Here is a 23,982-nt window from a genome sequence, read left to right on the forward strand (position 1 = left end):
CCCAAAACAAATCAGGCAGGATATTTCCACTCAGGCAGAGGATTGGTGGTGGGGGGCGGCTTTAAAGGGGCTGGGAGGGCCGACGGAGCAGCATATGGATCTGTAGGTACATTTGATGTTAACTGGAACACCAAATATTCACTGATAAAGCTTCATACTAAGTGTGGTCTTTCTGTATTATCCCCAAATTCTGAACTTCTAATTTTACTTCAGTTGTATGTCTTTGTTAGGTCAGCTTTTATCAGATTTCTGTAACCCTCGGAACTAGTAAACACATTTCTGGTCACTGTCGGTTAATTTTTCATTGCCATAAATCATCAAAAAAAGGAAAAGCAAAAGTGGAATTTCTTAGATAATTTTTTTAAATTTTACAAAAAAACCAAACTAGAATTGATATGCACTACATTTTTCCAAGAGCGCACAGCCTAAAAAATGGTGTCTCTTTTAAAAAAAAATGTCTGTGTGTGTACAGTGCAGTTCAACTGAGTTCAAACAAATACTCTGAATTTTTGTCATGTCTGTCAGTCACAGCTGAATCACAGTGTGCAGAGGAGCACTACACTTTTAGTTTTTTACAGAATCTCGTTGAAGTAAACAATTCATTTTTGGCAAATTTTGGTGATTTTGGTTATTTGTCATGATTTCAAGCTTATATCAGGGCAATTTTCCAACATAACATTAAGTCATGATCAGCTGACGAACTGTCAGAACTATAAACATCCAATACTTTTTTTTCTGTTTTACAGTTTCTGGCTCTGATAAAAGTGATTCTTTTAAAAAAGACATCATGTCTATCAACCTGCCAGTGAATTTTGGGGTTGTGAAGGTTAAAAGGAAGGATTTCAACCACATTTTGATCACCTAAACGAGAAAAAATTGCTATGAATAGGAGATACTCCTCTCAGTAACAGTAAAATATCTGAAAAAAACTAAGCTGCAGTTATATCAAGACAAGGTTCAAAACCTCAGGCCGCTCTGTAGTAAAATACTGAGTTAAACGTACAGCATCTCCAGGTTGGAAAGGCCACGAAAAGCTCCATCTGCGATGAAGCTCACATGATTGTTTCCGATGTGGAGTTCGTCCAGCAGACTGAGACCAACGAAGCTGGATTCCTCCAGTCTGGAGAGATGATTGGAGAAGAGGTTGCTGCAGGACAGATACAGAGACGATAAAAACATTAGTACAAAAAGTACAAACCATTATTTTTCTACTGAGTACTCTACTATTTAACCAATTAATCAACTATAAACCAAATATAAACCAATGTTTAAACTGTAAACTCCAACATGATGCAAATTAGAAGAACTACGAAAGAAATCCAAGTGATTAAAAGCATCTCTGTTTCTCCTTATTGTATAGCTGTTCTGTGACTTTGGTAGTAGCTTCTACTTCTAGAAAAATAGAATGTTGCAATTTGTCTGACAACATCATGATTATAAAATTAGGATCTTTTGCACACTTGCTCTGTTGTCTGACAACAGAAAAAGAATAACGTGTAAATATAAACAGCTTTACTACAAATCAAATAAAAATTTAAAGAAAGAAATACAGTGTTAATGAGCACAGAGAGTAGAATAAAGTGATATTAAATACCTCAATTCTAAACTGAAATTTGGATAATTGTTTAGACAAAATCAATGGTCAAACACAATTAGTTCAAGAACTGATGAGAAGCTGAAAATCTGACATTTTTCTATTCTTACAGTTTCTGGTTCTGATAATTAGAGTAATTTGGGTTAATTTTCAAATATATCCTGCTTTTCAAACCTGGTGACGGGTTTTGAGATTCAGAAGGTTAATAAATATTGACACAGTTGGTAATATACTTCATTCCCAACCATTACCTTAAAAACTTTAAATTTGTAGTTTTTAATCTGAAAAACATGGAGTCACATGTTACACACTACAAGCTCTACTTTAAAATTCTGCCAATAAAAACTAATTTTTGGAGAAAAAAACATATCAAATTCAACACTGAGAGAACACCGTTTTATGAAAACAACCTTTTCCAGACTTAAGTTGCCTACAATCACTCTAATGAGATTGAATTTTTCAACAGAAGAGAAATTGCAAAACAAATAATTGCGAGCAGCCTTAAAGTAAACTCAGACGAGACCAAATCAGATAGCCGGACAGTTTGCAGCCCACAGGCAGCTTGTTTACTCTCAGGTTCATGTGATAAGAGCCAGAGAGGAAAAAAACAAAGCAGCCTATCTGTGCTAAACGCTCCAAACAGTGCAGTAAACAAGAGCCACAACAAAGGAAATCCAATCTGCCTCCAGGAACGTAGGCCGACGGCATGAGAAATCTCCGGAGTTTGTGGGTATTTCAAAGGGGAAGAAAGTGCAACTAATAACGGAGTGGCAGTGGGACTTCTGGAGGTCAATGTTTTGGCTCCATCGACAGCCGAGCAGAAAGGAGGCAAAGGGGTGTGTAATATTTTGGCAGTGCTTTAATGTTGGCAGCGGCCGGTAGAGCATAAGAGTCGGAGCTTTGTGTTTGGATCGGCGAAGGGGGGAACTGGAGTGTGAGGAAGGCCAGAGAGGAGGAGAGGGCAACACAGCGAAGTGTTGGGAGTTCAGAGTGTGAATGTGAAAGTGAGGAGGGAATAATGAGAGGGAGGGCGAAAAGAAGAAAAAAAAGAAAGAGGCTGCAGAAGAAGGGGGAGAAAATGAAAAGGTGGACTCACAGCTCGCTGAGTTTCTGGCAGAACTCCCAGGCATCGGGTCGGATCCTGCTGATGGCGTTGTGGCCGAGGTGGAGCTGCTGCAGAGTCAGCAGGCCGTACAGCCAGCCCTTACTCACCTCCGTCAGGTTGTTGTAGTCCAGCTGCCTGCAGCGACACAAAAACAGAACAAAATTAGGCTTCACATTGCATTAAACCGGAGCAGCAGAACTGAGGTCACTTGTGAATTTAGCATACAGGACTTCCATGTTGCTGAGGCCCCAGAAAGCTCCGTCCATCAGGCGGCTGAGTCCGTTTCTCTGCATCTTCAGGGAGTGGAGAGCGTGAAGACCGTGGAATGTGAGGCCTTCAATCCTGCGAACCCGGTTTCTGCTCAACTCCCTGAAACAAAGAGTGGAAGAATTTAAAATAAAAACAGAGCAAACTGCTGGGTTTGAACTATTAAGGTGTCATTTGTGTAGATACTCTAGTGCAGTTCAACTAATTACAACATCACGCAAAAGTCAGTTATTTAAGAAAGATTTTTAGACATTGTAGACGTCAATGCAGCTGCTAGCACTTCATGCTTCCATTATAGAGATGCAGATTTCCTTTTCCAGCAGCACCTCAACACAGTCCCAAAACTACAACCAAATGGTTTGCTGACCATGGTATTACCATGCTTGATTGGCCACTAAATTCACCTGACTCACCTGACCATGTGGAGTATTTTCAAAAGCAAGATGAGAAACACTGAAAAATACAGATGAGCTAAAGGCCGCAATCAAAGCAACCTGGGCTTCAGTAACGCCTAAACAATTATTTTTCCTCCCAAACTGCAAAATTATTGTTTCATTTAAGTTCTTTTTATTTTAACAGACTGTGTTATTGTATAATGCAGCACATTACAAAATGTAAACATGGGTTTTCACAATAAAGTCTAAAACTGTAGTCAAACTGCAACATAATAAAAATACAAGCAGAAGTGTAACTCAAAAATAAATCCATTTTTTTTACTCTTTCAAAACCTTGAGTTTTTTGACACTGAACCAAGCTGAACTTTGCTGCAGCCGCCATCGTCTAAAACTGTAATACTGACTGTAGCTGACCAATGACAGGAGCCAATAATGACAGATGTCATGAGGCAGTTATGATACGCAAAAGACTTATGTTATAATGAACAGAAGATTTAAAAGATCATTTCTGTTGGTTAATGTTACGTTCTGTGGCAAAGAACAAAACAACATGAGGGTTAGGGTGTCTTTAATGATGCAGACTAGTCATGGCAGTCCTAAAATCAGACAATCCAAATATTTATTTGTCCCCCAGAACAGAACTGATTTCAAAAAAACACCTGTCTGTCAGTGTGGTGAGCAGCTGCATGGAGGTTGGAGTGGATTAGCTTGGAAAATCTTGAAATCTTGGTTAGTTACAACAACTTTTCACGTCCACTATAGTTTGCATTTCCTCTTTGCAACGGGACAACTCAATTTAAGTTGAAACTGGGGTTGCATGCTTTAATAATCAGCAACAATGGTACCAGTAATGCTGACTGTAAAAAAAAATGTAGCTTACAGATGCTGGAGGTTGGGCAGCTGGAAGATCTTGGGTGGGATGGTGGACAGACGGTTACGGTTGAGTCGAAGAACCTGCAGCGTGTCGGACAGGTTGGTGAAGCAGCCGGTCTCCAGAGACGAGATTCGATTGTTGTTGAGGAACCTGGAAGATTGAACAATAGCAGAAATATTACAGCAATTACAGTCATATGCATTAATGCATTTTAAGACACAAAGACAACTGTGACACCCACATGTTCTTGAGCGGCAGAGCGGGGAAGGAGTTGGCCTTTATTTCCACAATGTTGTTGTTGCTGAGGTCGAGCGTTTCCAGGGCCAGAAAAGGCCTGAGTTGCTTCTCGGAGATCCTGGTGATCCTGTTGTTTGCTCTGAAAATACAGACACCATTGCTCCAATAAATTACCAAAATACTGTGTATTTGCCCAGTGGTGCACAACAGTTTCATGTTCCCCGATATACAAACAGTCGAGTCCCTAAATTAGGCTGCGGTATTAAAAAATGACAAACTCTCACACGCTTGTAAAGATAAAACTTACCACCCAGAGCGAAAGTCTGTCATCCTTTTTTTTTTTTTTTTGCTCATGTTGTATGCATATTTCCTAAAAGCCAACAAATTGTTTGATATGATTAATGTCGCCGCTCTTCACGCCAAACAACCTTTCTGTTTAGTGATGTGTTATTTTGTTTATAAGGTAATTACCAACAAGGTATTTAAAAAAGTAACCTGCCAATTACTTGGCTGATGAATACCATTCCCTCAGTGAAAGCATGCCCCGGCAGAGGCCAGCAATTTCCTGAGCTGCACGCCTCCTAAATTGCAGTGCAGGGACTGCTTGGTTATAAACAGAGCCGGTACAGTGCCCTCTTTGTGCAGGAGCCTCGGCAGCAGAGAGTGCAGAGGAGGGGGGAGTTCCTGCGATGCACCAGACTACAGGCCTCGTTTTCAGCATTCATTGCAATGGTTACAGTCCACCCCCCTCCTCCTACACCTTGCTGACCAGCGAGATGTTGGTTTTTCTGATTCCTTTTTCCAGCAGCCTTCAAAAAACAACAACAAAAAAATCTGAGGACGATTTTATAATGTTGATTTAATTTGGAATGTGGTGCCATTAATATTTAATAATATAATATTTGTGTGTCAATCAACTGAGTGGCAGAAGTCAAAGCACATCAAATATTGTGGTTATATGTTGGAGAAAAGCTGGCTTTGATGCTCAGTATGCAAATCGGGCACCAGGTCTGACCCATCTATTTACATCCAGCACGACTTTTGTTAAGTCTAATCTCAATTTCACTTTCATTTCATGTGCCTGAGGCAGTACGACTGAGCGGCTGCTGTTAAATCAAGACATCTCTCCCAAGGGCCGCTTGGTAGCACTGACCCATTTTTCCACACATCTCTGTTCAAAGTTTGTGCAAAATATTTCCATAGCAACAGGCTCCTCCATCCAACACACCTTTTCATAATCTTGCGATTGAAGGCCTGACGAAGAGTCAATATCTATGGGACAATTTGGCAGGACTTTGGAGTACCTCTGTGGTTAGGACTGGAGTGAAACTTTATGCAATAATGAAGACAGACAGTCACCTAAAAACTACCATGGCAGGTTCAACTTCTTCTGTTAAATGGAGTTTGGTGGAAGAACATACGTAGTCTAGCTACCATGCTGTTAGCTACTCGTCCTTGTATGATTCTGAAAAATGTACATTTGTTGCTAAAAAGTCGCTCAAAAAGAACATTTTCTGGCGTGCAGTAGCTACTACCAGGACTACAGGTCCTTAGGAAAATGTCTTTGCTCGCTGTGTCCAATAAAAACGGCACAGGTAGCTCTTTTGTTTGGAGATTTGCAGAGGGCTTTCCATGCACCACAACCCTCAGGTCCCAAACAAAAGTGCCACACACCACCTGTATCTCAGTTTTCATGTTCCCCTGACTGGTCGCTGAGAGAAGGAAGGCCGCCCGGTGAGACAGAACCAGTCTTTCCAGTTTTACTTGGAGGGAAAGATGGACAAGCGAAGGGGTTTGGTGCATGAAATGGACCCTCAATTTTGGCTGCTTCATGGCTTACTCAGCTTCCACAATAAAATATAAACTTTAAACACAAACTCAACCACAATCTTTACATCTACATGCCCAAATAATTGCACAAACTTGGTCCAAACCCTCCTCCTTTCCATGTTTTCCCCTCCCAACATCTGCACTGCCACTCAGCGAATCTTCTCCACACACAAACAGACAGAGCATTGTGCACGTCAACTTCGCATGCTTCAAATTTGTTCATCCAATTTGATGCGATTATGGAGCCATTACGAGTGCGGTTGTGGGACTTTGCTGTTGTTTGTGGAAGTCAATGCAAAGACCAAAGCATGTGTCAATAAGAGCCTGAGGCATCCTCAGTGCAGATGAGAATCCAGACTCATTATTGGACCAGAATCTGCTGTTGTGTTGATGCGATTGCAACCACTGAGCTATGTTTGCTATGCATGTTTTTTTGGTAGTATTTAAAAAGCACAGACTGCTAAAAATCTTCCTCTACACCCACATTTCCAGACTTTCCGAAGCCTCGAAGAGCTTGAATGCATAAAATGTGACTGTTATAAAAGCTCTTTGCATAGCTCCATAGGGTTTTTGGCCTCAGCAGCCATCAAGCCAACTACATTTACATGCTGACAAGTTGACCAAAAATTATGAGCTTTTTTTTTTTTTTTTTTTTTTTTTTTTTTTTTTTTTTTTTTTTTTTTTTTTTTTTTTTTTTTTTTTTTTCAAGATGGCGCCGTGCCAGCGGCAGCTAGTTACAGCAGCTCCGGTTAACTTTAGGTCTGTTTAGTTATTTTTGTAGTTTTCTTCTCTTTTTAAGTTTTTCTTTTCAGCAAGTAGGGTGACGCTTTTGTACGGGACAGACATGGATGTGCAAATAGCGTTTTCCCTACTTTGTTTACTACTGTTTTCGGAACTTTTTAAATCTGCATCTGGTGACCCGTTCAGCCATGGCTCCATTGTTTACAGTCGGGAACAGCTGTTGGCGCTGAGCCAGGCCAGGCCGCCGTCGTGGGAGAGACCAGACATCCCAGCTGAGCTCCGCAGAAGGAGGAGAGGATGTCGGGCAGGACTGAAGCGTCGGGAGAAGAGGAGACGCTACAAGCCGTCCGTTCCATCTGTGATTATGGGGAATGTGAGGTCTCTCCCGAATAAGATGGAAGAACTGACGGCGCTGACCAGGCTGCAGTGGGAGTATCGGGAGAGCAGCCTCATGATGTTCACGGAGTCATGGCTGAACGAACTCACTCCGGACTCACTTTTAACTCTGGACGGATTCCATCTGGTCAGAGCGGACCGGAACGTGAGGGAGAGTGGTAAGAGAAAGGGTGGGGGCCTCGCGATGTATGTGAATGAGAGATGGTGTAATGCTGGACACATTAGTGTTAAAGAGCAGCTCTGCACTAAGGATGTAGAATTACTGGCTGTCAGTCTGCGTCCGTTCTATCTGCCCCGGGAGTATTCACATGTAATAGCCATTACTGTGTACATCCCTCCCTCGGCTGATGCGGCTGCAGCCTGTGAACTCATCCACAGTGTAGTGTCCCAGCTGCAAACATCTCACCCTCAGTCTCTTATTATCATCTCAGGAGACTTTAATCATGCATTGCTCTCTGCCACTCTCCCCACGTTCACACAGTACGTGACCTGCCATACCAGAGACAATAAAACCCTGGACCTGCTGTATGCAAACATCAAGGATGCATACAGCTCCTCACCCCTCCCCCCGCTGGGCCAATCAGATCACAACCTGGTGAGACTGCAGCCCATTTACATACCTATGGTGAAGAAACAACCCCCCACCACCAGGTATGTGAAGAAGTGGTCTGACGAGGCCACTGAGGCGCTGCAGGACTGCTTTGAGACCACAGACTGGGATGTGCTGTGTGGTCCACACGGGGAGGACATTGATTCACTGACGGACACTATTACGGACTACATTAACTTCTGTGCAGAGAACATCGTACCGACCAGGAAAGTACGGTGTTTCTCTAACAGCAAACCCTGGGTGTCCCTGGAACTGAAGACCCTGCTGAAGGAGAAGAGGAGGGTTTTTGGATCTGGGGACAAAGAGGAGCTGAGGAGGGTGCAGAAGGAGATAAAGAAGAAGATCAAGGCGGACAAGGCCAGCTACAGGACCAAGATGGAATCTCACCTGCAGGACAATAACACAAGGGAGGTCTGGAGAGACCTGAGATCCATCTCTGGTTACAGCAGAGGCCATGAGAGGGGAGCTGCAGCAGGAGGCCAGGAGTGGGCCAATGAGCTGAATCTGTTCTTTAACAGATTCGACTCTGCTCCCACTCCTCCCCCCTCTCATCAAAGCACCAACCAGCCAGCTCCTTCTTCACACCTCAGCTCTCTACCACCAACACCACCAACCGCACCCCTCCTCCGATCCCCGTCTTCTACCACCTCCGGACTCTGCATACAGCCCCATCACCCCTCCTCGTCTCACCCCCCACCACCACCATCACCCCTCCCCCTGCCACCCTCCCCCTGCCTCTCCATAACAGCTGATCAGGTGAGAAGTGAGCTTAAAAAGATCAAGACCAGGAAAGCTGCAGGTCCTGATGGAATCAGCTCCAGACTCCTTAGAGACTGTGCAGACCAGCTCTGTCAGGTGCTGCTGCACATCTTTAACCTGAGCCTGAGTCTGGAGAGGGTTCCTCTGTTATGGAAGACTTCCTGCCTGGTTCCTGTCTCTAAGACCAGGAACCCCAGGGAGCCTAACCACTTCAGACCTGTGGCCCTCACTTCTCACCTGATGAAGACCATGGAGAGGATCGTCCTCAAGAACCTCCGTCCCCAGGTGAGCCAGTATCTGGATCCACTGCAGTTCGCCTACCAACCGAACATTGGAGTGGATGATGCAGTGATCTACCTGCTGCACAGATCACTGACTCATCTGGAGAAACCCAGCAGCACTGTGAGGGTCATGTTCTTTGACTTCTCCAGTGCTTTCAACACCATCCAGCCTTCTCTGCTTAGGGTGAAGCTTGAAGGAGCGGGAGTAGACTGTCACCTGGCTGCTTGGACCATCGACTACCTCACCAACAGACCACAGTACGTGAGGCTTCGGGACTGTGTGTCTGATGTGGTAGTCAGCAGCATGGGGGCCCCACAGGGGACAGTGCTCTCCCCCTTTCTCTTCACCCTGTACACATCGGACTTCCACTACAACTCTGGGAGCTGTCACCTCCAGAAGTTCTCCGATGATACAGCCATTGTTGGGTGTGTATCTGAGGGGGACGAGCGGGAGTACAGGACGGTCATCTCTGACTTTGTTGACTGGTGTGAGCGAAACCATCTGCAGCTCAACGCCAGTAAGACGAAGGAGATGATCGTGGACTTCAGCAGGAGGAGGACACCCCGGACTGCACCGGTGAACATCCAGGGTTTGGACATTGACATGGTGGACACATACAAATACCTGGGTGTTCACCTCAACAATAAACTGGACTGGACACACAATACAGAGGTTCTGTACAAGAAGGGCCAAAGTCGTCTCCACCTGCTGAGGAGACTGAGGTCCTTTGGAGTGTGCAGGACTCTGCTCAGGACATTTTATGACTCTGTGGTAGCGTCTGCTATTTTCTATGCAGTGGTCTGCTGGGGAGCAGGGAGCACTGAAAGGGACAGAAAGAGACTAAACAGACTGGTCAGGAGGGCCGGTTCTGTCCTGGACTGTTCCCTGGACTCCATAGAGGAGGTGGGTGAGAGGAGGATGTTGGCAAAGCTCACATCCATCATGGACAATCCCTCTCACCCACTGCATGACACTGTGGGGTCTTTAAGCAGCTCCTTCAGCAGCAGACTAAGACATCCACCCTGCAAGAAAGAGCGCTATCGCAGGTCCTTCATTCCATCTGCTATAAGACTTTACAACATCAGCATCACTGGCTGATGTTAACATAAACTGGACTATATCATTACCACCCCAAACCATAAAATTTGCACTGACATTCTTGCACTGCACATCTCTGCACTTTTAAACTTTATTTTTATTTTTTCTGTTAAGCCACTTTACCCTCATCTGTCACCCTTGTATATATTGTAAATATTATTACTATTGTTCTATTATTCTTTTATTCTTATCACTATGTCTACTGTTACATAAGCTGCTGTAACAATGTAAATTTCCCCTGGAGTGGGGAGAAATAAAGAACTTTATCTTATCTTATCTTATCTTGACATTTAGTTGTTGCTTTCAGCTTTGTCCACAGAGCTGTGAATAATACTTCTAATGGTAGAGGCTGTTTAAATGGAAAGTTTTTTTTCTCTCTCTCTTCTAAAAGTGTCTGTGCTTGTATGTGTGTGTGGTATTTCCTATTGGAAACAGAACAGAGTTTTCAGAAGCCATCTGATGACTCCCTCTGTCTGCAGTGGCGCCTGTAATGAAAACCAGCGCTGCGTTCGCTGTTGAGAAGCCATATTAAACGGTGCACATCTCACTCAAATGACTGATCATCACAATGGAGAAGATCGTATTAACATGTGAACTGAAGGATCCTCACGTAAGACGACTCAGAACGTCTTCATCAATCAGTGTGTTTCTGTAGGGCCTAAAATACTGAGAAGCTTTGTGGTATTTTGGTAAAAAAAAACAAAAGCATTTGTGGTCTTTTAATGTGGCGTTTCTGCACAGCAGTTCACAGACATCACCTGCCAATCAAACAATGTGGGCGGAACAGAAGATGTACAAAGGAGATTCTGGCCATTTTTCGCTCCTATTACATTTTTACTCACTGTGGGCTCATGTTTCTGTGTAAAATAAAGTCCTACATCTGTATGGAAACAACATAACCATGACTAGAGGCAGAAGGAATGAAAAAATGTCGGATGAGCAGTACAATAAAGTTATAATGAAATTAATCATAAAACACAGAAAAAATGAGAGTTGAATTTCTCTGATTATTCATTTTACAAAACTTGAAAAAAACATCAGAATCAACACATTCATTTTTTAAGTGTTACCAATACTAGGGAAATACTACATAGTATACATAGTTTGGTATTTATAGTTTGAATTTGCTCTCACATCTGTTGCTCACAGCTGAATCACTAATGGCTTCACGTTTACATTAAGGAGTGCAGAATTTTTACGTTTTTACAGAATGTGGTTAGTGCAAATGGTTTATTTTGGGATTTTTTAAAATGAGACATGTAGAACAAAGTGATTTTGAAGAATTAGCACAATTTTAAGCTTAGACGAGTTGTTCAAAGACCATTGGAAAGTTGAAAATCTGAAAATTCTTTCTGCTTTCCTGGTTCTGATAAATGGTGTAATTTGGGTGATTGTTTTTAAAGACAACATGCTTTTCAAACCCACCACTGGGTTTTTGGAGTTATACTCAGTGAGAGAACTAACAGGTCAAGCAAAAACAACCAAATGACTATGTCTGTATATATAGAGGTCGACCAGTTTGCAGCCTGATTGACTTTTGGATCCAATATTTTGCATTTTTTGAAATCTCAGTGTCATTACTTTTAAAAAAGTGATTCCCAATAAAATACATTTATATAAAAATGCTCTACTAAGGTGCAACCACCATTCACTGTGTTCTCACAATGTCTGATTGGTTGTGTATCACAAGCAAACAGCTAATTAACACTGAAGGATAAATGCTGAAAAGTTCACTCATAATTAAAGATTTAAACATAATTAAAAGGTATTTTAGTCAAGTTTTGTATTGGAGTTTGTGTTATTCTCAAATGTAGAACCAAGATTTTCTGTTTTACTGCAAATAAACATTGTCTCCCAACATCTGTTATCGGTCACCTTGATTACTAATAATCAGTCTCAGCCCTGAAAAAAACAAATCAGTGAACTCCTAGTTTTATAATGTTGGTTCGACACAAACAGTGGATGCAAAGGAATCATCTTGAGATTTTTTAAACAGATTAAACTAACTTGATTCATCAAAAGCAACCAAATACAAGATGAAGATTTCCATCAACAGCAGCACATGCATTCCTTATGAAAACGTCAAGGAAAATAACTATAATCACTTCTGTTTTGGTTTGTAAGTCCCATCTTCAACATCTATCCGCAGACATACCGAGAGGTTCACCTCCTTCTACAGCTAATCAAACCTTGAATCTCTATGGTCATTTGTTTAACCCTCCTTGAACACAGGCAGAGGGATTTAGTGGCAGTGGGGTTTACCCCCTCCATAAATTCCTGGGAAATTGTTCAATTAATTAAGATGATCACGACTCGATTACTACCAGCTGCAGGGTTATTGCCGTTTGTTTTTACTCGGAGCTGCGAGGTCAAAGAAGTCGGCAAGAGCTGCCACTATGTCTGACCGGCTGTTTGAATAAGTGGTATTCGATACCCTGAGGTCTTTTTTTTTCTCTTTACAACCCTCACAGCTCAGAGAAACTGAAGGAGGGAGAGAAATGCTGGAAAAATGTTCCACTGGAGGGAAAAATCACACTACGACATCTAAACTGAAGAAAGAGGGCAGCAGCCAACAAAAATAATGTGTTTAATAAGTAATAACAAGTGTGAATTTCACTTTCTTCTTTCCTCTGTCTTCTCTTCATGTTGCCTTTTCAAATGAATTATGCTTCTAACTAGATTCACGAACAACAGTAAAGGATCCACAATGTGCTGTCTGACAGATTAGGCTGTTTTGAGGGTAATACTGATAGTTTTTTTTATGTTTACATGTGATCTTTTTAATGCAAAAAAAGCAGTTTTCACTTTAATCTTCAGGACAGAAAAGGCTTTTTTATTTTACTGAAATTAAAGTGCTATCACATTATATATTGTGGCATTTTTTGGTTTGAAAAATCATCTCTTAGCAATGTAAAAATCATGAATTACTTTATTTTGTTAGGATTAGCTTGATAAACTGTAGGTTCCTCGCATAAGGCTATTAGATTAAAGAGCTAATTAAAGCTGAGGAGGATCAGATAAGTAGCTAACAAGTTAGCATTATTAGCTAAGAAGCCTAGCCACTATTCCTAATGTAGGCAGAATGCTTTCAACATGGACAGTGCCTTGATAATTTCAGCACGACAAAAAAGTAAACTTGGTGAAGCATCAATTCTCGTGAAGTCCAAGGTGAGTAGCTAACACAAGTTAGCATTAGCTAAACAGCCTCTGAACCACTAATCCTGATGTTATCTACCTCATTTTGAATTGCATATTCATAGAAATTAGTTTCTTTACTTTCAGAACACTGTGATTGTAAAATTTAAATTCTAGGTCTCACACCCTCCGTCTTTAAACTTAAACGAGATAGCATCTGTGTCTCGTGTTAGTCAATGACTTGTTGCCCTTTTACCATTGAATTAAGTCTATAAAACTTTTAAGGTAGGGAGTCACACATTCTTCTACTTAAGAATGCAAGCTTCACAGGCTTGACTCCGCACCACTGTTTGCTCAGCTGTGATCTTTACTCTGCTACATGTGCTGTCAACAGCACCGAAAACACTGTAAACAATGGAGCTGCTCTGCTTCACAAACTATGTGATGATGCAGTTTCTAAATTACCCCAAGCATCTTTTTCTGCATTATGTGCCGTAAATATACAATATAACAGTCAGACTCTAGGTTTTAAAGTTCTGAATACCCTGAATATATTCTAGAGGTGTTAAAGCAACAGAAATTTGGTTGCTGGTACCATTAAACTTCCACAGTTCTCAGTTCCAAATTCAACAGCAGCTACAGTTATGAACTGCAACTAAGAAAACGTGGGGTACAGATCTATATTTACATTTCCAGTCTTAATATAGGAATATACCAGGTCATAAGACCCATTCTAATTCACCAGTAACCATAAAACATTACAAGTAGTTTTTAGCCTAACAAGCTCACATTAGCCAGATTTGTTTACATTGTTTGTATCGTGTTCTTCTACCACTAGCAAAGCTTAGCATTTTTGAATACCTGAACCACTTTGCTGACTTTCTCTGTCTTTTCTGCAATAATCTGACTTTAAAAAGCAGAACATTTGCCATTAATCGAACTATTATTTAATGATACAGATATGATTAAATTCTTAGGGTTCTCAGGATCCCAAACTACATCAGGTAATGATGGTAAATTAGCAGCAACTGTGATGTAAACGCTAATGATCAGCCCCTCCAGGATTTCGTGGACGTTTTTCGAGATTGTTGCGGCCGAAAATGCCTGAATTCGTGGCAGCTTTTCTGAAAAATTGCAATGTAAGTTGCGATGTTTTAAGCTTATTTGTTACAATGAAATTGTAGGAGACAGTGACAGTTGCTAAAAAGTTGCATTTTTTCAGCTTGTAGAACATGTTTCAACATTGTAATTGACAATATTTTGTTCTGCATGTGTACGTTATGTACGGATACCGGATCACGTGGCCTAAATATGTAACGGGCGACGGGAATTGATAGGACTCAAACACCCCCACAATTTAACCAGTTGTTCCTTGGATCATTTCCGATACATCCACAGTGGTGGATTTGTAGTCGGATCCCAATGATGTGATCGTCAGTAGGCAGCTGACGTAATGTTCACTTGTTGCCATGGTTACTGTGCCACTATCAGACGCCGTGCTGCTACCTCAATGGGAAATCTTTAACAAATCCATGGATCCAGACTATAAGCTGCATCACTGGCAAAATCTAATCACTTGGTCCTTGTGTCATTTCTCACCTTCCCTGAAAATTTCATCCAAATCCTTTAGTCCGTTTTTGAGTAATGTTGCTGACAGAGGAATGATTCACACCGATCGTCACATAACTCCGCCGTGTTCCTTGGTGGAATAATTAATCTAACTCCCCTGTCCACTGTGGGATGCTGCTGCTGACCTTCCTCCAGCCCACTGCTTCCAGCTGCCCATTTCCATCAATCTACTCTGCATCACCCTCACTATACTTGATTTGCTAATCTACATATTTTGAATTTACCACCAGCTATATATGTAGTATATTTAATGCCAGAGTTGTACACCATAGCAGTAAACTATAACTTGTTTCCATGTTAGTTGTACTTTGCATGTATCATCTGTCTTATCATGCATGTGTCAAACTGTGTGTTTTATGGTCTTTGTGTGCCCCCCCACCTCTCTATCTCTATCCCTCTACCTCCACCTCTACCCCTCCACCTCTGTCCCTCTACTTCTTCCCCTCTACCTCTATCCCTCTATCTCTATCCCTCTATCTGTATCCCTCTATCTCTACCTCTCTACCTCTTCTGTCCCTCTCAACCCGTCCAGCCAGCAGCAGATGGGTTCCCCCACATTAGAGCCGGGTTCTGCTGGAGGTGTTTTTCCCTGTTAAAAGGGTGTTTTCCTGCCACTGTCTCCTTAGGGCTGCTCTGGGGGTTCAGGCATATGGGTTCTATAAAGCGTCTCGAGACAATTTGACTGTAATTGGTGCTATATAAATAAAATTGAATTGAAAAAAATTGAATTGAACTTCATTCTTTCAGATCTCCAACAGATCTGGATCAACAGCTTCCATCACGGTGATCTGTCTGGTCTGTGGTCCGCTCCTTTCAGCCATTCTCCTAATATGTTTCATTGTAGAAAAGTGTTTATCAATCGATGATTTTATTTATTCATTTTTATATTCCACCACAATATTGCACGGGTGTAAAACAGTTTACTTCCACTTTGGTGAAGAACATCAGGGAATTAATTGTTTTTCACTGTCTTTAGCAGTCATTTTTGTTGGTAAATGAGAGACATTAGAATTGGACGTCTGCATCTTCAACCAGTGAATTCGGTGACGTACGGGCGTTACTTTTATTGCTGGGGACTGCTATGATTGGTCGAACTCACGGGAGGTGGGCCAAAATTGCGGAAAAGTTGCGGTGATTGGACAAAATTGCAAGATCGTGCAAAATTCGTGGAGATTGGTTGAATTCGCGCGATCGCAACATCGCGAATTCCTGGAGGGACTGAATGATCCTAATATCAGCTAACTTTTCTTATACTTCCAGTCTTTGTTTTTATTAAGTATTTGCACTAAATACATGTTCTTGGTTAGATTTGCGATTCATATCATTTTGTAGACCTAAAGGTTGGCGGGTTAACACTGATGACATAACCTTGGTTAAACCGAACTGAACAATATTCCCAAATAAAATAAGGAAATTGTGGTTGGGAAACAGTTTGGATGTGAATCTGCACTTTATTCCAGAGATGCTTGAGGGTACTTGGACAGCTCGGATGGCATTTGCAAAAGTTGAACCTGTGGCCTCTTTATAACCATTAAGTGAACAATGCAGCCTTTCACACATTGTGTGGAACAAATGATAAGAAACAGTAAAGCAAGGATGCAAAATTTAAACAAAATCCGCCTAAAAGATGCAGTAAAACGCAGCCTGTAAGGTGTGAAGAGCTTCCCTTACATAAAAACCTCCGTCCTGCTCATGTTTCTCTATGAACTCATAGCTGGAGGCGACACTCCTGCGCTTAAACCTGCAAACAAATTGTCGATTGACTGCACGCCCTGCGGCTGCCGCACAGCGTCGTGTCGAGGCTTGCTGAGGAATATGCCTCATCTAGCCGGGGAGTCGGGCACATTCTTCCACAACAAGCTCACTTCGCTTGGTTTTTCAGAGACACACCGCAGAAAGCAAATGAAATTGTTGAGGTTTCTCGCACTAATATCTGATGTTGTTCTAAAAGCATGTCTTGCACAACAATATTCCTCAAGGATATTTTGGTTAAAGTCTGAGAGGGATCAAATGTGACAAGTCAAACGGTTTTGCATTGAATCTATCAGCAGGAGTGAACTTTGCATCTCCCAAGCTCTTCCTGTTAGTACTTCTGTGGGATTAAATAAGCTGATAGGCAGAAAATAAAGAAAAAAACTCCCTTGTTTCCACTCATAAAGGGCCACACAGACTCAGAAAAATCACCAAATTTGGATTTCAGTCACTTTCCTTTCCAGTATCGCGTCAATACCTCCAGGTTAAAAATACACCAACGGCAGCCACCAAATACAATATTTCCATTTCTGTTGATGGTATTTGTCTTGGTACACGTGACCCGTCCGGGGCCGACTGCCATGCTCCTCCGACTGCCCCGTCTGGGAACCAGCTCAGTCGAATGTGTTCCTCTCCAGAGGGAAGAAAGGGAGAGGAACAGCTTCTAAACTCTCTACTGTAAGCAGCAGTGACAGCCCTGGCGGAGGATTACCCTCCAGACCGAGCCGAGGTGAGAAACTGGTGTTAGATGTTTCTAAAAAAGGGGGTTCTACTTACAGAATGAGTGTTGTGATGTTTGAAGCATAAGGGCCCAAATCTGGTATCGCTTCCAGTTCGTTGTGGTTCAGCTTCCTGTGCAAGAAAAGAAATAGTCGTCAGCTGCGTGTCGGACAGCGATAAAAAGGCTGCTTTGGAAAATCCTGTGTTTACTGTGGAAAGGCGCTGAAAGCAGCCGGCATACTTACATTTCACTTAGATGTTGTAGGTTGGAAAACAAAGAGCTGTCAAGCACCTGCAATTTGTTATGGCTCAGATCCCTGCATGAGAAAAAAAAGGAAAGAGAGAAGAAGAAGTTAAAATTAAGGGGAAAAGTACACACCACGCTGTGTAGTTCAACTGTCTTCCATTTAAGGTCGACACGGCAAACATAATTACACACAAATTCCCAGTGCTGTTGTGCCGTAACACTGTGAACAGTGGACGTGGATCAAAGAAAATTGTCTGTAATTAAGCTGCAAGGTTAGGAGTGCTGTTGCAAGATATACGAAACAAAACCGCGGTCGGAGAAATGAGTAAGGACGAGATTTATTGAGGACAAAGAGATGGAAAACTTGAGAAAAAATAGTTGCTGAAGCATCTTAGCTCTTTAAAAATTCCATCAACTGGTTCTAATTTTAGTTTTTTGGACTCACTAACTGCAGCAATTTCAAACAAAGCAATTCGAGAAACTAACTGTGTGACTGTAAGCGTCACATTCAAACCCCTTTTACAAGTTAAAGGCCTGGTTTTGGCTTTTTATCCCTCCTTTGTAAAGAATGATGCCAAAACTGCTCACTTCATATCCAGGCCTCTGCAGAGATTCGGAGCCAAAACAGACAAACTGATAAGTTATTGAGGCAAAAGGCCAAAACCTGTGGAGCGAAGTCGACAGAACTTTTAAAAAAATGGCTCAGTCTTGATCCAAGCCCCTTTTTTTCCTGGTGTCTGGATCTGTATTAATCACATTCCTGTCCTGACTTGAAAATTTACAAACCTTTAATCAGAGCTAACTGTGTCAACCCCCTGAACCCAAAAACCTGCTGCCAGGTTTGAGAGGCATGTTATTTATTTTTTAAAAATCACCAAAATTACATCATTTATCAGAGCCAGAAGCCATAAAAACTGGAAAAATTGTCAGATTTTCAGCTTTCTGACACGTCTGAAACCAAGCATGTGTAGCTTTTGGTTTTCTCTGGTAAAGTGACCAAATCTAAGCTTAACAGTGTGATATTTTATCCAAATCACTTTATCCTACATGTCTCATTAAAAATAAAACCATGTGCAATAACTAGACTCTGCAAAAAACAAAAAATTCTACACTCATTGGCACAACTGAAAATATATTAGTGACTCTGCTGCGACTGACAGTCACATAACAAAAATTCAAAAAAAATTGGATGAACTGCAGGCTGTGTTTACACAGAGCCGATATAAAATAAGTACAGAAACTAATTAAAAGCAGGAATAAGTATTAAAATATCTATAGTATGTAGTCACCATATTTTTTCTAGTATTGGTGAGACCTGGGGGTGTTTAACATGCTGATTCTAGTTTTTAAAATTTTGCAAAAATAAATTCTATTTATTTAAAAAAAAAAAAAAAGTTTTTCATTTTTTGTTATTTCCCGCATTGTAACTCTTTCTGAGTTCTCTCTACTTCCAGTCATGGTTGTTCTGTTTCCACAGAGGTACAGGACTTTAAATTGCAGCTAAAAATGAGCTCACAGTGAGTGAAAATGAGCCAGGAGCAAAAAAAAAAAAAAAAAAATACAACCAGAAACTGCTCAAAGTTAAGAAGGTTAAACCAAATCTAACAGTATTAAAACACCATTGATATTTGGACCTCCAAACCCTCTAGTGATCTGAACTCTTTAGATCTGAACTTTATAGTATTTGTTCTATGTTTAGAAGGGATGTGAACTCAGGCTGCTTATTGTCTGCGTTTTTACTCTTGAATATTGCTCCATTAGATGTGGGGTCTTGGTTTTTCTTGAGCGGCCTCGTTTGGCTGCAGCTCACTGGGGGCCAGACTGTTTTTGCTGCCTGGTTTTTTCTGAAAAGCAGCTCAAGAAAGTCTGGCAAGCAGAGCCTCGTGCGCCATAAAGTGGAGTTATTGACGCTGCTGTGCACGATCAACGCTGTGGTGCCAGACACTTCTTTTTTTTTTTACACCTCCCCTCCTCCCTCCTCCCTCCTCCTTTACCTCCCTCATCTGGAATCCATCAAGAAGCAGCTCTGGGAGGAGGAGGAGGAGGGAGAAGCTAACAACTGGTAATGTATTCACAATGCCGGGAAAAGCGAGAGGGATGCCTTTCATACGTCTGAAACACCCCTGTCCAAGTTTCTGGGGCCTGTTTTTGTTCTTCGGTGGAAAGTTTCATGGAGCCCTCAACCAGAGTTTTACCCCCTTTCCTTTCCAGGTGTACAGCTGTGTTGTTGGTGTTGTTGTAGCTCCGGCGCTGGGGGCCGTATGGGAAAGGTGTCCTATCATACTCCCTAGATAAACCCTGAGTAGCCCTGACACTTCCATTTCCCTCACAAAGCAGGCTCTGAGTGGAGGGAGATAACGCTGTAAATGCTGCCAACAGGTTGCAGCCTGCATCTGCTGAAAATACGACTTCCTTATCAGACGCCGAGAAGTGAATGAATGAGCTGCTCTTTAGGCTACGAGAGCTGTCATTAATGTTTTAGTGGGACATAGGTTTGATAAGTGTATCTCAGTAGCAGAAAGAAAGACTTAAATCTCATGGGTTTGTTTACATTGTGGATGGAAATAAAGAGATAATTTGCTGATCTGAAAGCTGGAGATCAAACTACAGTCAAAACACAAGTCGTAGTTTGATATTTTTTTATTAATGACCACCATATTTGTGATTTCAAAGTGCAGATATGATAAATTGTAGCCTACTAGCATTTAACTATTAGCTAGAGTCGATCGTTTAACCAGTCAGACCAGATAATTAGCATTAGCGATATAGCAAACCAGCGTCAGACATGATATATTGGTTGACCAATATATCTATAGTAGATATATAGTGTCAGTCACAGACATATTTGGTATTATATTATATACTACTGTTCAGAATTGTGGGCCCACTTAGAAATGTCCTTATTGTTGAAAGAAAAGCAGTTTTTTCAATGACGATAACATGAAATGAATGATAAATCCAGTGTAGACATTGTTAATGTGGTAAATGACTATTGTAGCTGGAAACAGCTGATTTTTAATGGAATATCTCCATAGAGGTACAGAGGAACATTTCCAGCAACCATCACTCCTGTGTTCTAATGCTACATTGTGTTAATTAATGGTGTTGAAAGGCTCATTGATGATTAGAAAACCCTTGTGCAGTTATGTTAGCACATGGAGAAAAGTGGGAGTTTTCATGGAAAACAGGAAACTGTCTGGTTGACCCCAAACTCTGGAACAATAGTGTATGTTTGTTCCAAAATAGTGTCATTATACAGTTTGTCCAGTAGAGCGTGATCGAAATGTTTCAAGTTTCACTGTCCATAGTGTCTGCAGCACATGCAGCAGAGCACATGCGGAGTCGAGCGGTTGCTTTATGCTAAATTGCTAACTAGTTTGTGACTTACATTGCAAGAAAGGTAAAAAAAAAAAAACACCATTCTCCCTTCTAAGAAACATCAGAAGAGTCAGCAGCTGTAGTCAATCGTAATCAATCATGAGATGTTAAGAGGCCATACTACAAAGAAAACTTGATTAAGACAAATTTTACATCATCAAAACTGGTAATTCATGTTGACCTTTGTATATTTTTATCTGGCAGATTTTGTCACATTTCCAAAAGACATTGAGTTAATCTCTAAAAGAGCCAAAAAGTCAATATACATGAACATTTTCTTTTGACAAAGATGAGTTTTAATGATTCAATCATAGACAATTCTGAATATTGGAAACTCAAGATAGCCATGATATACATGTTTTTTCAAGTGTATGAACATTTTGTTCACAGCTTCATATGAATATATAAAGGAATCTTTTATTTTCTAAAAAAAGTGTCATTGACCCTAAAAAGCAGTATCTGTTGGGCTCTAATGGAAACTATTCAGTTTCCCAAGGTGATTTTTTTCAAAGTTCTCTGATAAATGTTGAATAAAAGTATCACTGTGTTTCATTTATTCTGTAAAATGCAGAGGCTTATGTTCTTTAAAAAATAGTTCAATCTTGTGGGTTTTTTAAAACTTTAATGCTCATACTGTTTAATAGCACAGAGCACTTGGATTCCTATTAGCTACAACAACTTGAAAAGCAGTAAATTAACATTAGCTGTGGCACAAACTCCACTTATTATTACTATTAGTCATAAATAGCCAAACAAATGTGGTTCTTTAGTGTCAGGAAGCAACAAATGTGAGGAAAATTGAAGTTAATATAACTGTGAAAGGGAAAATAAAGTTACTTTTCATGACTCAAATTTCTCGAGCAGTCGTTTTCACTTAATAAAAGTTGTTCAGGAGTTGAAATTATTATCATGAAAAAGCATTAAATCCTTTATCTGATTTATCCTGCTCCTTCGTGCTCCACTCTTCTTCTCCCCCTCCCTTTTTTTCCTTTCAGTGCTCCGAACTAATCCTCCACGCTCCTCCTTAATCAGGAGCATCGCTGGCTCTGGTGTTGCTAATTCAGCAGAAATAATGGGGTGCTGGAAAACAAAGGCTCGGCCGGTTTAAGGGGTTTAAGATGTGCTGGAAAGCCACTCATAAATTAGCATGCCAGAGTGAAAAGAATTTTTCCCCCCATGTGGAACTCTTTTTTCTTCTTCTCCTCCTCCTTTTCTTTGGAAGACCGAGGCCTCTGGTTATGAGGCTCAGGCTGGGTCTGTTTTCTCTGGCAGATGTCAAGTTTCCAGAGCAGCAGCACATTTCAGAAAAAAGAGAAAAACTGAATTCAACAGAGCTATGGCCTAAACACTGAACTATAAAAAAATCAAGCACCCTGGCAATGAAAATCCAGCAAGAATAATTATCTGTAAAGTAGAACACACCGAGGAACACGCCATTAAAAGTTAAAAAAAAGAAAAAAGCTGGTGTTCCAACTCCAGCAGGCGTCAGGAAACAGTCCAGAGCTGCTTCTGATTTATGCTGCTGGAGCTGTGAAGGCCTCAGGGTGTGACAAACTCAAATCTGGAGGCTGAAGAAGCAACACTGCAGACAAATCCTGCATGTAACCACACTGTCAAAACAGCAGCAACGCCAGGAGTCCCTTATATTTGCAATTATTTGCATTTTAAAGCATCCAACTGGTTATTTACCTGCTTAATAATACTGTTTGTTTACTACACCGATTTTCTGGCATCTGTGGCTACTTTAACCCACAAAAACACAAGAATTAACAGAATATCTGTAGGCACTGCTTAGTTTAGTCATAATTCATGAGTTTCTTATAAAAAGATGGTTTAGTGAAGTTGACAAAGCCACACTGATGTGTAAATATGCAAAATAAGAAAGCCTGCTTTTGGTTCCCTGCTGGCCTCAGGACCAACAGCGTGAATAAAACCTCAATCAATGGATTAATGAGCAGGTATTAAGTAGGACTGAGTGATTTTTTTGCCATTCTGGAGCTTTGGCTTACTGATTGCAGCAGTAAAATAAAAGTCAGTTAAAGCTTTTCCTACAGTGTCATGTTCATACTGGGTGTTTTCAGCGCAGGAAAGGAGCCCAAAAGTGTCAAAAAGTGTTAAATAACTACCATAAATCTGACTGATAATAAAGTAACCAACAGTTAGAGTGGAAAGGCGCATGGAGGCTCTTTATTTGGACTCACAGTTGGACCGTCCAGTCCGGGATCGCGTCTGGAATTTGGCCTTTCCTCAGCCGACTGCAGTCCACTAGCTCCCCAAAACACACACAGGGAGGGGGACACGTCCCTGAGCCGGATCCACGCTCCAGCCACAGAAACAGCACCAGGACCACGGACAAGCTCGCCACACTGCGAGGCTGCGTAAAGGCACGCATTTTTTCCTCAGTCCACACCAGAGAGAACACCCCTCTCTCTCTTCAGATGAAGCGCAAAAACTAACAATCCAAAGTGAGAAAGCAGCCCCCCAAAACGCAAAAAGATCCCAAATCTGCCGCGTTCCGATCCTTATATCCAATCCCCGGTGGTTGTGAGAGTCGTGGAAGTGAGATGGGACAGAAATGCGTTCTTCTGGAACTTATCCATTCCTGTGGAGAAACTTTTAGCCGTGTGCCTGGCTGCTGCCGCTGCTGCTGTTTGGGGCAACTTGTGCCGTGCGCGATCCCCAGAGCGCAGCGTGAGCGCACAGCAGAGCAATGTGGAGGGAGGAGGGACCGCAGGGCAGCATGGGAAATGGAGTCCAGGCTGCACATTGAAACCAGGATTTGTATCGATGAGGACCGAGCTGGTGCAGAAATCAATCAATCAATCAATCAATCAATCAATCAATCAATCAATCAATCAATCAATCAATCAATCAATCAAACTCTATTTATAGAGCACTTTTCATACAGTTAAAAAAATGCAACACAAAGTGCT

The 23,982-nt window shown here is 41.5% G+C and overlaps 1 protein-coding gene across 1 annotated transcript in view; it reads right to left on the reverse strand.

Annotated features, from left to right (window-relative positions):
* The window catches only part of lrig3 (leucine-rich repeats and immunoglobulin-like domains 3), a 31,324-nt gene extending 7,599 nt beyond the window's left edge, over positions 1-23,725 (reverse strand). The window contains exons 1-8 of the mRNA XM_023298768.3: positions 23,251-23,725; positions 17,670-17,741; positions 17,482-17,556; positions 4,477-4,611; positions 4,242-4,385; positions 2,925-3,068; positions 2,691-2,834; positions 1,004-1,147 (exon numbers count right to left, since the gene is read on the reverse strand). Of these exons, the coding sequence (XP_023154536.2) occupies positions 1,004-1,147; positions 2,691-2,834; positions 2,925-3,068; positions 4,242-4,385; positions 4,477-4,611; positions 17,482-17,556; positions 17,670-17,741; positions 23,251-23,441 (1,049 nt within the window). The 5' untranslated portion in view covers positions 23,442-23,725. The remainder of the gene's footprint in view (positions 1-1,003; positions 1,148-2,690; positions 2,835-2,924; positions 3,069-4,241; positions 4,386-4,476; positions 4,612-17,481; positions 17,557-17,669; positions 17,742-23,250) is intronic.
* Positions 23,726-23,982: the final 257 nt, after the last annotated feature.

The sequence above is a fragment of the Amphiprion ocellaris genome, chromosome 21, assembly GCF_022539595.1.
Source record: "Amphiprion ocellaris isolate individual 3 ecotype Okinawa chromosome 21, ASM2253959v1, whole genome shotgun sequence".
Classification (NCBI taxonomy): Eukaryota; Metazoa; Chordata; class Actinopteri; family Pomacentridae; genus Amphiprion; species Amphiprion ocellaris.